This window comes from Nesoenas mayeri, assembly GCF_963082525.1.
Source record: "Nesoenas mayeri genome assembly, chromosome: 1".
Taxonomy (NCBI): Eukaryota; Metazoa; Chordata; class Aves; order Columbiformes; family Columbidae; genus Nesoenas; species Nesoenas mayeri.
Genome location: NC_137541.1, coordinates 61,294,036 through 61,306,966, shown reverse-complemented (window position 1 = coordinate 61,306,966; position 12,931 = coordinate 61,294,036). Strand labels below are relative to the sequence as shown.

General features: G+C 38.8%; 1 protein-coding gene across 3 annotated transcripts in view; it reads right to left on the bottom strand.

Moving 5' to 3' along the window:
• BRAF (B-Raf proto-oncogene, serine/threonine kinase) overlaps nt 1-12,931 on the bottom strand; it is an 86,881-nt gene that overhangs the window by 35,079 nt on the left and 38,871 nt on the right. For all 3 annotated transcript variants that reach the window (XM_080363974.1, XM_080363975.1, XM_080363976.1), the window contains 4 exons: nt 8,949-9,052; nt 8,113-8,215; nt 6,672-6,820; nt 5,411-5,530 (listed from right to left, as the gene is read on the bottom strand). In XM_080363974.1, the coding sequence (XP_080220100.1) occupies nt 5,411-5,530; nt 6,672-6,820; nt 8,113-8,215; nt 8,949-9,052 (476 nt within the window). The remainder of the gene's footprint in view (nt 1-5,410; nt 5,531-6,671; nt 6,821-8,112; nt 8,216-8,948; nt 9,053-12,931) is intronic.

The window sequence follows — 12,931 nt, the reverse complement described above, 5'->3', positions numbered from 1 at the left end:
AACACAACCGAAAATTCAAGATGACCAGAACGCACACAGCTGCAAAGCCCTTGTTACTGTAGCATACATCTACAGAAAGCTGGGCTTACAGAAGCCGCAATTTAAATACCAGAATCCAAGTTTCTGTTGCTCCTGTGGCTTTTGTGCGCAGTTAACAGGCAACCTCTGAGCTAGAGAAGACCTTCTGCAAGTAAGAAGGTCAATATTCTAACGTGTTAGAGAGGTTCTATCACCTCATCTTGCATACTTTCTTCCAGTCTTTATCTGTGGGCATTCCTTTAATAAATGCTTCTCAGCTCCTCAGGCACCAAGCTGGGAGAGTTGTCAAATCTCAATTTAATGTGTTGGAACCTTTTCTGGCAGTACGACAGAGCATGCTTTTTCCTTGGACCATGTATTTGGAATAAGCACATGGTTCCCTCCGTTTTTATCAGGACAAAACAAAAGAAGTTTGTCAGGACACAATTGCAGACAGACGCGGATTTTTACCCTTTTCAATCACAGCAAGTGCCAGTGTGTCTACAGATTTATAAATACTGGGCCCAGAGGAAAGAGGAAGGTAACTCAGAAAAGTGAGGACACATGCTACATTATATATAAACAAACGATTTTATAAAATCATATACAATACCTCCACTGGACCTTAGAACTTGAAATGATACAAGTTAGTTCTCTTTACAAATATGAAAATAAATTTTTATACATATTTTCCTCTATTTCCTTTAACCCACCAATATGATGTTTCACATATTTAAGAGCTGGTCTACTCAGGAAAGATTTTTTTTGCTCAAAAGAGATTTGTTTGGGCTTCATGATTTTGGCCTGGATTTTTATTTTGCTGTAGTTGGGCAAATACTTAAAATTGAAAATTCGTATTCACCTAGCTTCAGTTATAGGGTGTGTGCCACTTCCCTTTTAAAATGAAAGCATCTCTACTGGACTGAGATTTTTCTTCACCCCCTCCCAGCCTGAACAAGTGCATCTCAGTTTAGCCACAGGGCTTGGTGTAGTACACGCTATTCATCTGGCAGACTGCATACTCATACCTGAGTGAAACCTATTGCAAGCTAAAATGTGCAGCAAGGCTTTTGTTTGTTTGTTTACACCAGAATATGATTTCCTTTTTTTTTTTTTCCCTTTTTTCAGTAACCCCAAATCAGATGTTGATCTGGAGAAAAGGATAGCAGTACAAGTTTGTAACTGCAAGCTAGAGAAAAATCACTCTTAGAGCATCCTGTGAAGTAGGTGCAAAGGCATCACGGGACAGATCTGTAACAGTCTTAAATTCATACAGATAATCTTTCTATACCATGGTAATTTGTTTCCATCCATGTTGGCTTGTAGGTTTAAAACAACTAACTCCTAGGACTATCACAATGGTGTGCATTTATATGGGCCTTTGGGCACAGACCAAAGCTCAGCAATGTTTTCCTAAAATTTCTGATAGCTTCATGTATTAGGGGTGATCAAGAGAATCCAAACAGCTGTTGTTAGTCCTCCAAACCAGGCCACAGTTCACTAGCATGTTTCTGCATACACAATTTTGGAGAGCAGGATGTTTCCCTCACCTGTTGTACAGACTAAACACGATTTTTCTAAATATTGTGATATTAGGACTTTACTGCTCAGCAAGGTTGCATATCAAGCTGGATATTGTAGGGAATTTGCTATCATTTACATGGAGTGGTCTGGAAAAGGTCTGGTGCCAGAATTTCTAAGGGAAAAGTTCAGAATTATTTTACGCAATAAAATACAAAGCTTTTGCTCACTTAAACACATGGGGATCTAAAAGGTGTTGTAATACTCAATATAATATTGTAAGACTGCATCTCTGCTTCCTCATTTTTTCAGAAGCTTTTCTAGATATTTAAATAACTTCAGTTGAGGCAGAATGATCAGGGAACATTTGGAAGACAGAAAGGAAAGCAGACGTGTTTAATCATGGGCTGGAGCCTGCGCTAAGGCAGGGACTGGCAAGCTTCCTAGAATGGTACACCAGACAGGCCCCCTTCCTTCCTCGAATTTAGAAGATAAAGCATGTCGGGAAATGCTGTTTTTTCAAAAAGCCAAGATGTTGCCAACCCGCTTATTACCAGCATTCTGCCTTGAGCAAAGCAGAAGCTTTCAGTTTCTACTGAATCTTCTGTGCTATTCAAAGTCTGACCATGTGCCCCCTTCATCACTCACTCCACAGGTTACTTATCCTGCATGTGCCTCATGAGTTTGCAAAATTTTACCCAACATCACAACATCTGAGAGAACAGATGGAAGTTGAAAAAGACAACTTTGGAATATTCTGAATAGCTAATCTCCCTTTTTCAATTAACATATCTGTAAGATCAAGGGAACTGAGTTCACAGAAATTCTGTGCTCGTATTTTATGAGGAAGGATACAAAAGAAACTTTATGAAAGTGCAATGAATGAAATGAATACAATGTATTATATACAGTTCATGTACTTCAATTTTATTACAAATGGCTATTATTAGGGAGACCTACACTTTAATAATTCTTTCCAGTTAAGCGCAGATTATAATTACAATTACTGCTTTGGCACAAGAGGATAGTGCAAACTGAAAGAACTAAAATTGGACAAAAGGCCTAATGTGGAGGTTGGACACATTTTTATCAGGGGTTCGGAAATGTGCAAGTGGGACCATATGTGCTTCCTTATCTTGGGAAGGAACGTCTGGAGGGACTGCCTATGGCTTACAGTTGGAAGAACAAAAGGCTACGGGACTGGATTGCTTTACGATGTTACACATGAGCGAGGTGCAACAAAGTTCTCCAGCATGTTTAGCAGCGTTTGCATCAGGTCCAATGGTCTTTTCCTTTATGTCCCTTTCTCCTTCCAACTTCTCCATTTGATCCCTTGACAATGTCTCAGCATGTCACACACGCCTTTCCTCTTGAGCTTGTCTTGCAACACAAACTCTTCCTTTCTTTGGGCACTTTGCCTGCTGCTGGAATCCCTTCACAAGGCTAAAGGTGAAGAAGGATGTTTGCATTCTCTTTCCTCAGGTTTACCAAACGATTAGTAACATCCTTTCCTCTGTGGGCTGTACCATGCAAGATGCTAAGAGAACAGAGAAATCAAAGGAACAATTATTAAACTAATAAACGCTATTTCCTCATATACTCTATCCCACTGCCCAACTCTCAAAATTTCAATCCCTCACTCTCTTCCCAGACAAGACAACCTCAAATGTCAGACTTTTTTTTCATTCCAGTTGAGCTGTTGTTCCATATTACAGCAGTACCCTCTAACAAAACCATGGGTAAGTATATGTTTTTACAGAAAAGGCCAGCATTTTTTTTTCTGTTTGTTTTTTTTAAAAAATAAAAATCAGTGAAATTAATATTTCCACAATTATGTCTTTAAAAAGCAGAGAAGTACTATTAAAGAAAGCCAAAAGGATAACTGGAGAAAGGTATGGACAGTGCTCATACAACAGCATCTGAGCTGCTTCTGGAAAGGAAATACTACTAACACAGATGCTTGGGAAAAATTGCATGACTTTGTAACTTGCATACTACTTAGGAACACCAGCTGATAAATATAAACCATTTTAAAACTAAACAGAATTTTCAAGGCATGACGTATGCTTTTTTTTTTGGTTGTTTAACAATGTAAGTGTACAGCAAGGCAATAAAGCAAAAAGCAAAGAGCTAGAAACCTTTTACAGTTCCTACAACCACAAACATGTACAGATGTAACACTTAGGAAAAGCTCCTTAACCTCAACTGGCAAGTATATTTAAATGTTAACTTTTTTATGTATGTGAAGTTAAAAACTTTAATGCATTAACTAGCTTCGGACTCAGTTTTCCTTTCCATTTGTACTTCACAAAACTAAGACTGCCTGAAGTAGTGCATGGATCAATTAAGATAATCCGTCCTGTTGTATATAAACTGGCAAGAAAGCATGAACGTGTAGCCTCATCTAGGTGTTCCTGCTCCGGCAGGGGGATTAGACTAGATGATCTTTCGAGGTCCCTTCCAATCCCTAACATTCTGTGATTCTGTCAGGCAGAGGTAATTGAAAATTTAGAGAGAACTTAGCACATAGCAGTACTAGGGTTGAGGCTCTACAGTGCCCTTGGCATCTGCAGGCATTTAACACAGTTGGTATAAGCAAGCCTCTTCCCAGATTAATAGTTCTAACCTGGTTATAATTTCAGCTGTACCACGAGAAAGGCAGAGCCTGCTTCGCTTAGAGAACCACAGCAGCAGCCTTGTCCACAATCTGCTGTACTAACATCCATGGGATACAAAGGCAACATCCACTACCAGGAAGAGGCACTTCTGAATTTACTCAAAGCTGCACAAAATAGCACATCATCTCTCTTTGTACTTACCAAACGAGGTTCCCTCTGCAGGACTGCCAGTGGGTTTTCCTGGGACACATCATATTTGATTTTTCATAAAACAGTCTTGGCTGTCCAGGGGATTTCTCTTTTAGTTAGTCCATAGGTGCCTACGTAGCTTCCAGATGTGTTTCTGCTTTGGTTTGGGCACAATGCTCACTATACCAAGAGAGTCTTTCTGCCAAATTCAGTTCATCTCCACGGAGCAAACACAGGTCCTAGGAACATTTTTCTGAAGGCTTTTGTATTTAGTGTTCTTAATAAAACTGCATTAGGTTCCTTGACTTTGACACACATCCTTGAGTTACTGTTTCTTGGAGATCTGTTCAACTATCTAGTGCTGGGTGATGTCAGTGATCCCTTAGCTACTGGGAACATAATCTAAATACGATCACTTGTCTCTTCACAGAGAGAGGTTGCAGAATCTTTGTTGGACAGGGGATGGAGGCTGTGGTCAGTTTTAGAAGTCTAATTTCACAGCAGCAAAGAGATGCTATTGGTATATCCCAACATCTAAACAGGAGGAAGACAGCTGGTCTAGAGGATATTAAAGGAATGTGTATGTGGAAAAGCCACTACAGCAGTATTATGAACCTGGAATTGGCATCTGTTCACACTGATCTCAAAGTGGTGTGGCTTATTCTGAAACAGAGGTATGTCACTTCAAGGCAAATAAACTGTAGTTTTTTTAACACAAACTAAAAGTATTTGTGAGGATACAATTTTGGATTGTATTAATTTTAAGTATAAAATCTTTCCAGTTTAGACCAGGTCTAAGCTACCATGCAGAAGAAATCAATTTAACAGGCAAGGCTCCAGTTCTATAGACACTAACGTACAGGTTTAACTTAGGTTCATTACTAATTTATATCATTCATGCGAATGGAAACATTCACTTCTTGGAAGTTAAGCAAAGGTGGGTATATTTGCATGACAAGCCAGATTACAAAAATGTAGAGAGAGTTGCAAAGCAATATTTTGAGCGTTTCTAAGCATACAGTACTGCAATGTTATGTTATTAAACAGCAGGAATAAGGTCATACCCAACAGAATCTGAGGGGGGCACTGAGGGGTATGATCCAGATGCTGGGGTGGTCTCTCCTAATGAGGCCTCCTCCTGCGGTATGGGGTGATGTTCAAAGAACTTGGAGACAAACAGCAAACTGTGAGGCAAGAACAAAACAAAAACAACCTAACTTGTGCAAAACCCAGAAGCTTCACAATATAACACACTCCAAGATTGAAAACAAACAAACGAACCCCACAAAACCAAAACCCCCCCACCGACCAAATTCTAAATTTTAAAATAAAGACTACATTAACACATTAATCCACAAGATTTGATAAAAATATTATTTACTTGACATAGGATCAAAAGATTATGCCTTAAGCGTATCATTGCAGAAAGTAACTTTTAATCTGTTAGTTGAAATTGCAGACATTTGGTTCCTCAAGAATGCACAAACTATAACTATGTGTTGAGTACATGACCTTATTTTAATGTTTGCACCAATTTAATGCAAAAAAATAAACGTCAAATAGATAGAACTGTATTATCAATAAGCCCTGAGTACAAACTTGAGAGGTGCCCAAGGAAACTATTAAAAATACCAGCACAAGCAGAAATTAAATTTATTCTTGGGGGAAAAACTAGCATTTTATATGATTCCTTACAGGAAAGTTTATTTAAAAGACTTAATAATCCTCCACTAAAACCGATCAAATAAATACACGGAGACAGTTTACACCAGATCCTTAACCTACCTCGCAGACTCACACAAATAGACCAAATTCAAGAACACATGACTGATTTGGACACTCTCTTTTATGTTTCTTACCTAGGCATCAAACTCAAGAATGGATTTATTTCAAATCACTGTAAAACCAACTGCAATTTCACCATATTCAACTAGTGTCTCTTAACATTTTTTTTAGGTTGAAGAGAATAAACCCACATCTAAACATTTAAATAGGGCCCTCGCTATCACATAATAAAGAACTAGTTTTGATTAAGAATAACAACTGTGAACAATGAGAAGTCTGTCTGATACAGCCAAGTGCTCAGCTACCCCATTCATGCTTCAAAGAAAGCATTTTCTAGTCCAGCAAAAAAAATATGAACTGGTTGTCTGAACTAGCACAGAGAGAATATGAATTATGCAGTCTCACAAGAACAGTTGAACTTCTCTATTTTTTTTCAGGCACCTCCTCTGTCTTCCTGAATTACAGATTTAATATAAGAAATCACTGACAGCTGCAAGCTTAATAAAAGGCTCAACTTCAAAATCAATCATGATTACTTACTCAAGTTGGTCATAATTGACACACATCAGTGGCACTTCTGTACTACAGCGCTGGTGAAATTTGTAGCCGCACGTCTGGCACCGGAATCCCTGGAAAAGCAGCTTTCTACAAAAGTCGCAGAATGCTAACGTGAAGAATGTTTTTCGTACCTACATTGTCAAAAATAATCATAATTAAATAGAGTCCTTCTGTAAGCCTAAGAAAGGATATTTCCTTTTACCTCCCTCAAATACATGTAAAAGCCAATTTTCTGGTTATGGAATTACAGTTTTATACATTAAAAAGATTTACATAAAAGATTGTCTCATTTTCGAATAGTCTTCATGCATCCAAATTTTCTTTCAACTGTTTATTGGAATTAATGCTTCACTTCATTGGCAGTAAGAAAAACAGCAACAAATCTGAAGGAAAACAGCGCACTATTATCATGCTAGAGACGAACATTCAGAATTTAATTGGATACAACCTATAAAAACAAAAGCTGCTGAAAGATTTTCTAATTTTTCCAAGAGCCAAATGACACTTCGGTCCAACACTCATAGGACTAGAAATACAGATATGGCTTATGTATAGGGCTTCTATGTAGTGTTACATATACAGTTGTAATTTTGAGTACTAAAACTCAGAAACATTAAAAATTGTGAAACAGTGATCATATATTATCCCTATATTATGGGGGGGCGGGGGGAATAATTCCATTTCATTTTAAAATTCAGCAATACTTGGCATAAAACCGCATTCTAGTTTTATGACTAGATGTCATAATCAAGGTTTCAGAAGGATATTAAAAACACATTAATCCTACTAGATTTCAACCTAACTAGTCATAGCCAAACTAGCTCGCTTGAGTAAAATAGTTTAAGTAGCTTGCAAACAGAATCTTGGGTTTTTATATAAATAAAAGGTCGGTCTCTTCCATATGAAAAACATTACTTCCAGGACTTTGTATGTAGCTAGAACCACTAGATGGATTCTGTTTAACAGCTTCCATTTATTTGGTGCCTTATCAGGTCAAAACATATTTGTGCACTAGCATCACTGATGATGTCAGCACTGCTCTGGGAATAGTTAGTTCATTAGTTAATTGCTGCTGCAGAGCCAGCAGGGAGGCCCAGAATACATTTTATAGATACAGCAATACAAAAATAGTAGATTATTATTACAGCTCTGCAATGCAGTGCTGATTTACACTCCCTACATTTATAGATTTTAGAGGGTGTATTCCATCCAAACGTGGAAGTTTTAAGGGCGATCAAGTACTCTTTACACTTATTTCAATTACAATTCTATCTAATTCACTTAACTATTGTGATTAAGAACTTCTTTTGCAACCCACACGACATCCCACAGCTACAAAATATTATTCGAAGTTGACAACGTGAATCTGAAAGTACAGAGTTGATTTAACCTCACTCAACGTTTCATAAAAACCAGTACGTACAAAATTGTGTGTTGTGAGTGGCACATTCTCCAAGACTTCCACATGCAACTCTTCTCCCGTGAGCCAGGAAATGTCAGTGTCCCAGCCAATTGGCTTCTTCTCTCTAAAGTGTAAATAAACCTTTAATTAGCAGCAGCACACAAGCCCTCGAAGGTCCCCTGCTGAAGATGTGGGGTCAGGTAGAAAGCTGCACTGTGGGGGTTTGCTATCCAGTCTCTTAACTGCGGAAGCTTTAAAGGCAAGACATTAAGCTCAGCACATCCCAAGGAAAGCACAACTTCATCAGAAAAAAAGTATGAATGAAATGCACTTTCTCAATCAGCTTCAGTAGTGGCTGATTCCTTAGTTCCAAGGTGACAGATACTTTTCTGATCAAATAAAGTGCTTGTGAAAGCACCTGTTCCAACAGAGTTCTAAAGAGATGGTTAATTCTGTGTAGTAAGATAATCTACAAACTTTTTAGCGCTAGAAACTATTTTTTTCCCCTCACAGGAACTCTGTATTCAATTAAAAATGCACTATAAGCAAGCCAAATAAAACCGAAAAGTTATTGAAACCTATTTAATACTTGTTTGGTTAGCATGAGTTCGAATGTTTTGCCAGCAGTCTATAAGCTCATATTACTCTGTGTTATGCCTGTTCTTGAAGTGAGTAAATAAAGGAGTTTGGCTGCCATTCTTTTTACACATGTCTTCATGGCACAAATTTTTTTAGTACAAAGTATCACCTCATTCTGAGTTTTGAAAACAACCTCCCCAATGTTGGACAGAATTGGCCGCACTGGGTAACTCCAAGAAGAGATTCGAAGAGCAAAAACCATCACACACAAACCATACCCATCTTGTATTCTATAAACAGCACAGCATTCTGGAATAAGACCTCTCATCATCAGAGCTTTCTTTAGGCTGTCTCGGACTGTCACTCCACATCTTGCTGGAACCTAGAGGTCAAACAAAAAATAAATTAATTAAAAGAAGTTGCAATGTTTCCCCCAAACCGATGCAAGCATTTTGAACCTCAAGTGCTAAAATGCACTTTTCATGATGCTCCACAGAATGTCAGGTAAGAGCTTTTCAGAATATTTTTTGTAATGTGGAAAATTTTCTTGCATAATAGTATATAAACAACCTAGCTCAGCTAGAAGAGAGAACAAGCTCTATATTTCTATTGACATTTGGAATGAATTCTTCATCCAACTCCAAAAGTGACTTTCCAACTCTTCTCAACTTGAAGAAAACTGAGACCCAGCACACTGACAGCTAATAACTATGTACACCTATAAAAAGTTCAGGCCAAGCTGTAAAATTAAGTGGGGCAACAAGTCAAGTGGAATTAAAATGAACTAACTTGGACTGCACTCAAAAAAACATTACAATGAAATGTAAACACTTTATTTTCTATTTCTAAAGCAAAAGATAAGCATGCAAACAGGCAAAATAAAACAATCATCCGAGCCAGGCCAAACATCATCTCTTACTTCAACCTATATTTGCAACTCTACAGACATTTCCCATTTGAGAAACATACTTCTCTCTTCTGTTTCACTATACAAAAAGTTTAGACATCTAACAGGATGGAAAGAATGGAGAAGCACACTAAAACTAGCCAAACAAAGAACTGCAAGCTACACAATGTAATAATATTTCCCTTGCCTCTATCCTATCCATAGGCATATCTTACAGGAATAAATATCTCTAGGTAAACCTGTGATTTAACAGTCTATAGTGTCAAGCCATATAAACACAACAACACATAATTCGGTGATTAAGCATAGTTAAGGTGTTGAGTATTACCCACTTACTATTTCTAGAACTAAACAGTGAAAATATGCAACATTTGGGTGGTTTACACACTGGGACATCTCCTGTAATCCTGGACAGCACCTCAAACATGAATCAAAAGAAAAACCCACAGACATAACCAATCAAAAATGTCTGTCTGAAGACACAAGCTTGCTAGTGGCCTAAGCCAGAGCCCTGGGTAGCCAAAAGCAGTCTCCTAATCAGCTTCAGTTGGCTTTGGATCGGAGCCTAGCTTTTGCTCCTTGCACTTAAACTTCCATGGGTATTTAGGGGCCCTATGTCCTACTTAAGGATGACAGTGAAAAGTAGCAGCCTATTTGAAGGAGCTTTGTGAACACCACTTGAGGTTACGCTATATATTGCATTTCTAGAACTCAAACATATGAACTCTCAGAAGAGACAAATCAAAGGAATATTCTCTTTCACAACATTCCTCCGATTAATAGGAAAATGCTTCTTACAGGATATTTGTGCATTTCATCTGGTCAACACAAAAACATTTAGAAAAGATAATTTCTACTGACTTCTTGGAAAAAACATGCTATAGCATACTGCTTTACAATCTTGATATTCAGCCTTAAGTGACTTTGACACATTCCATTACTTCTTAATGCATCTTTTCATGAATCTAAGTAACTTTGCCCCATCCTAGAAGTGAACACTGTGGCTTTCCAACACTTGTAGGTCATTCCTCCAACATAAAACTTCCTTAATTGCTACTAATACCTGCCACTGGTATTAAGAGGGAGTCTGGAAGCACCTATATCGTCAGTATCATCAACCACTTTCCATTGCAAAACTCAGCCTTCTGTTGCTTCAGTCTCTACTAAACTAACTGTTCACACTGAAACCAACTGTTCACAGTGTTGTTCTGTGACTGGTACCCCCTGCTCCCAACCCCTGGTGATGTGGTTAGCATAACTGACACCATTTTATGAGGCAAGCAGCCATCCTCTGTGATCAAGTGGGTCACATATTGATTCTCTTTCTCCTCATCATCAGGCACTGAAGGTCCTGGCAACCAAGCAGACAAACTAAGCAGATTTCTTCTTCCCCTCCCACTGGCCTCAAGCTCCATGGACACCAGACCTCCATGAAGGTCCCAGACACCCAGTCCACCAGGTGGTGGTGATGGCATCACAGAACAGGCCTCACAGCACCCAAAGCACTGTCTGCAAAATCAAGCAGTTATACGTCCTAAGGAGGGAAGCTAGACCAGAGTCGCTGGTGGACAGTGAGACCTGGGACACTTTGGTGGCCAGGGACGCCTCCACTGTCTTCTGCGTCCTCCAAGGACTCAGTGAGTGAATCATATTCTTTCATAGGAATGTGAAGTCTAGATTATAATTGCTATACTGATAAGGCAAACCATGTAATCACCCAGAGGGTCTGGGTGATTAGAAATTATAAGGTAAGTTGTATTATAAATTCTGTATTATGCTACTTATGAATTGTACTATACTGATTCTGCTTGTAGAAATCCTGTGCCATTTTAATTATTAAGGCTGTGCTATACTAATAATAATATCCTGTTAAGAAAAGAAAGCTTTAAATGTAACTACGATTTAGTGCCATCATCATGCTGCCAAGGATCCTTAAAAGAACCTGCCTGTCCCCTCAGTGTTGAGTGGCAAGTTCTCCCTGCTTCCAACATATATATTTACCAATACAGAGTAAACATTTTTTTTTTTAAGAATTTGACTAAAATCTCTGAGGATTTCAGAGGTGTGCTCCAACCTCCCACAAAGGTCAGGTCCAATCATGAGCCATTTCAATGGAGCAAGCAGCAATTCAGCTCAAGGCTATTTGTCCCCTAAGCACAGCTCCCACTGGACTGAGGTAGAAGCCCCCTGAGACACTTCAGCTCTACCTTTCCAGCAACCTCTGTTACTTCACCACTGACATCCACAGTGGAAGAAGAAATTCAGATACTGAGAGGGTAATATACAGACTGAGGCAGGGGGAAAAGGGGAATAAAGAGAGGCATGCAAGTGGCTGGGCATGAAGTAGAAATGGGACAAGAAAGGCAGGACAAACCTAAGAACCGAGCAGGGAAAGCCTGTGTATACTGGGAGAGGGGACCATCATCAGCAGGTTGGTGAGAAACAACCAAGCAAGACAGAGGGAAGACAGATTGAAGAGCTAAATGAGGCAGAGGGCAGGGAACAAAGATGCCACAAACCATCATGTAGGGGAGAAGTGGTTGAAACAGCTGGGGAGGTAATGGAAACACATTCTGAATAGGAACCTTTCATGCTGTGATTAGGAGAAAAGATGGTTCATTTTGGACAAGGAACACCAGGGGGAAGGGACTGCTTAAGTAAAGCATTAGGACTGAGCATAGAGGGGGAAGAGGTTCTAGCTCTAGCATAATCTAGATGTGGGTAAAGGACAAGAAGGAAAAGTCAAGCAGTGGAAAGGTGACTAACATTAAAGGTGAAATGAAAAGAGAAGGAACCCTGTTCCCACTGAAAGGTATTTTCTTCCTCCAGCACTGATCCTCCATAAAGAGCAACAACATCTTACAGTACCTCATGAAGCAGAGGTCTGAATCAGGAACCAAAAAGTCTCAACTCTATTACTGAATTACATTCTGTAAATAATGTCACTTCAGGTGATTTTTGTTTTCCTTCCTTTCTAATTCTGCTGGAAACAAGATTCATGAAGTTACAAGCTTCCTTTTCAGAGATCATTAAGGTCAGGAAGGCAAGTTCTCAAAAATGCAACGTATCAGAACGAAAGTTGCCAACAGCTACACAAGTGCAACAGGACTATGAAAAATGTCCATTAAGCATCTTGCTCACTTATCATTCACTGTTCCTCAGTATTACTTCCCCAAGTCTCCTTCATTGAAATCTAAGCAATGTTTATGCAACTTGCAATTAGAAATATGGATAGAAAGTTTGTTCTCTTCATTGCCATTTGCAACAAGATCCAGCTAAAACCCAGAACTGTTCTGATTTCTGTTAAAATCACCAGGATCCTGAAATCAGCATCACATTTAGAACATTCTCTTA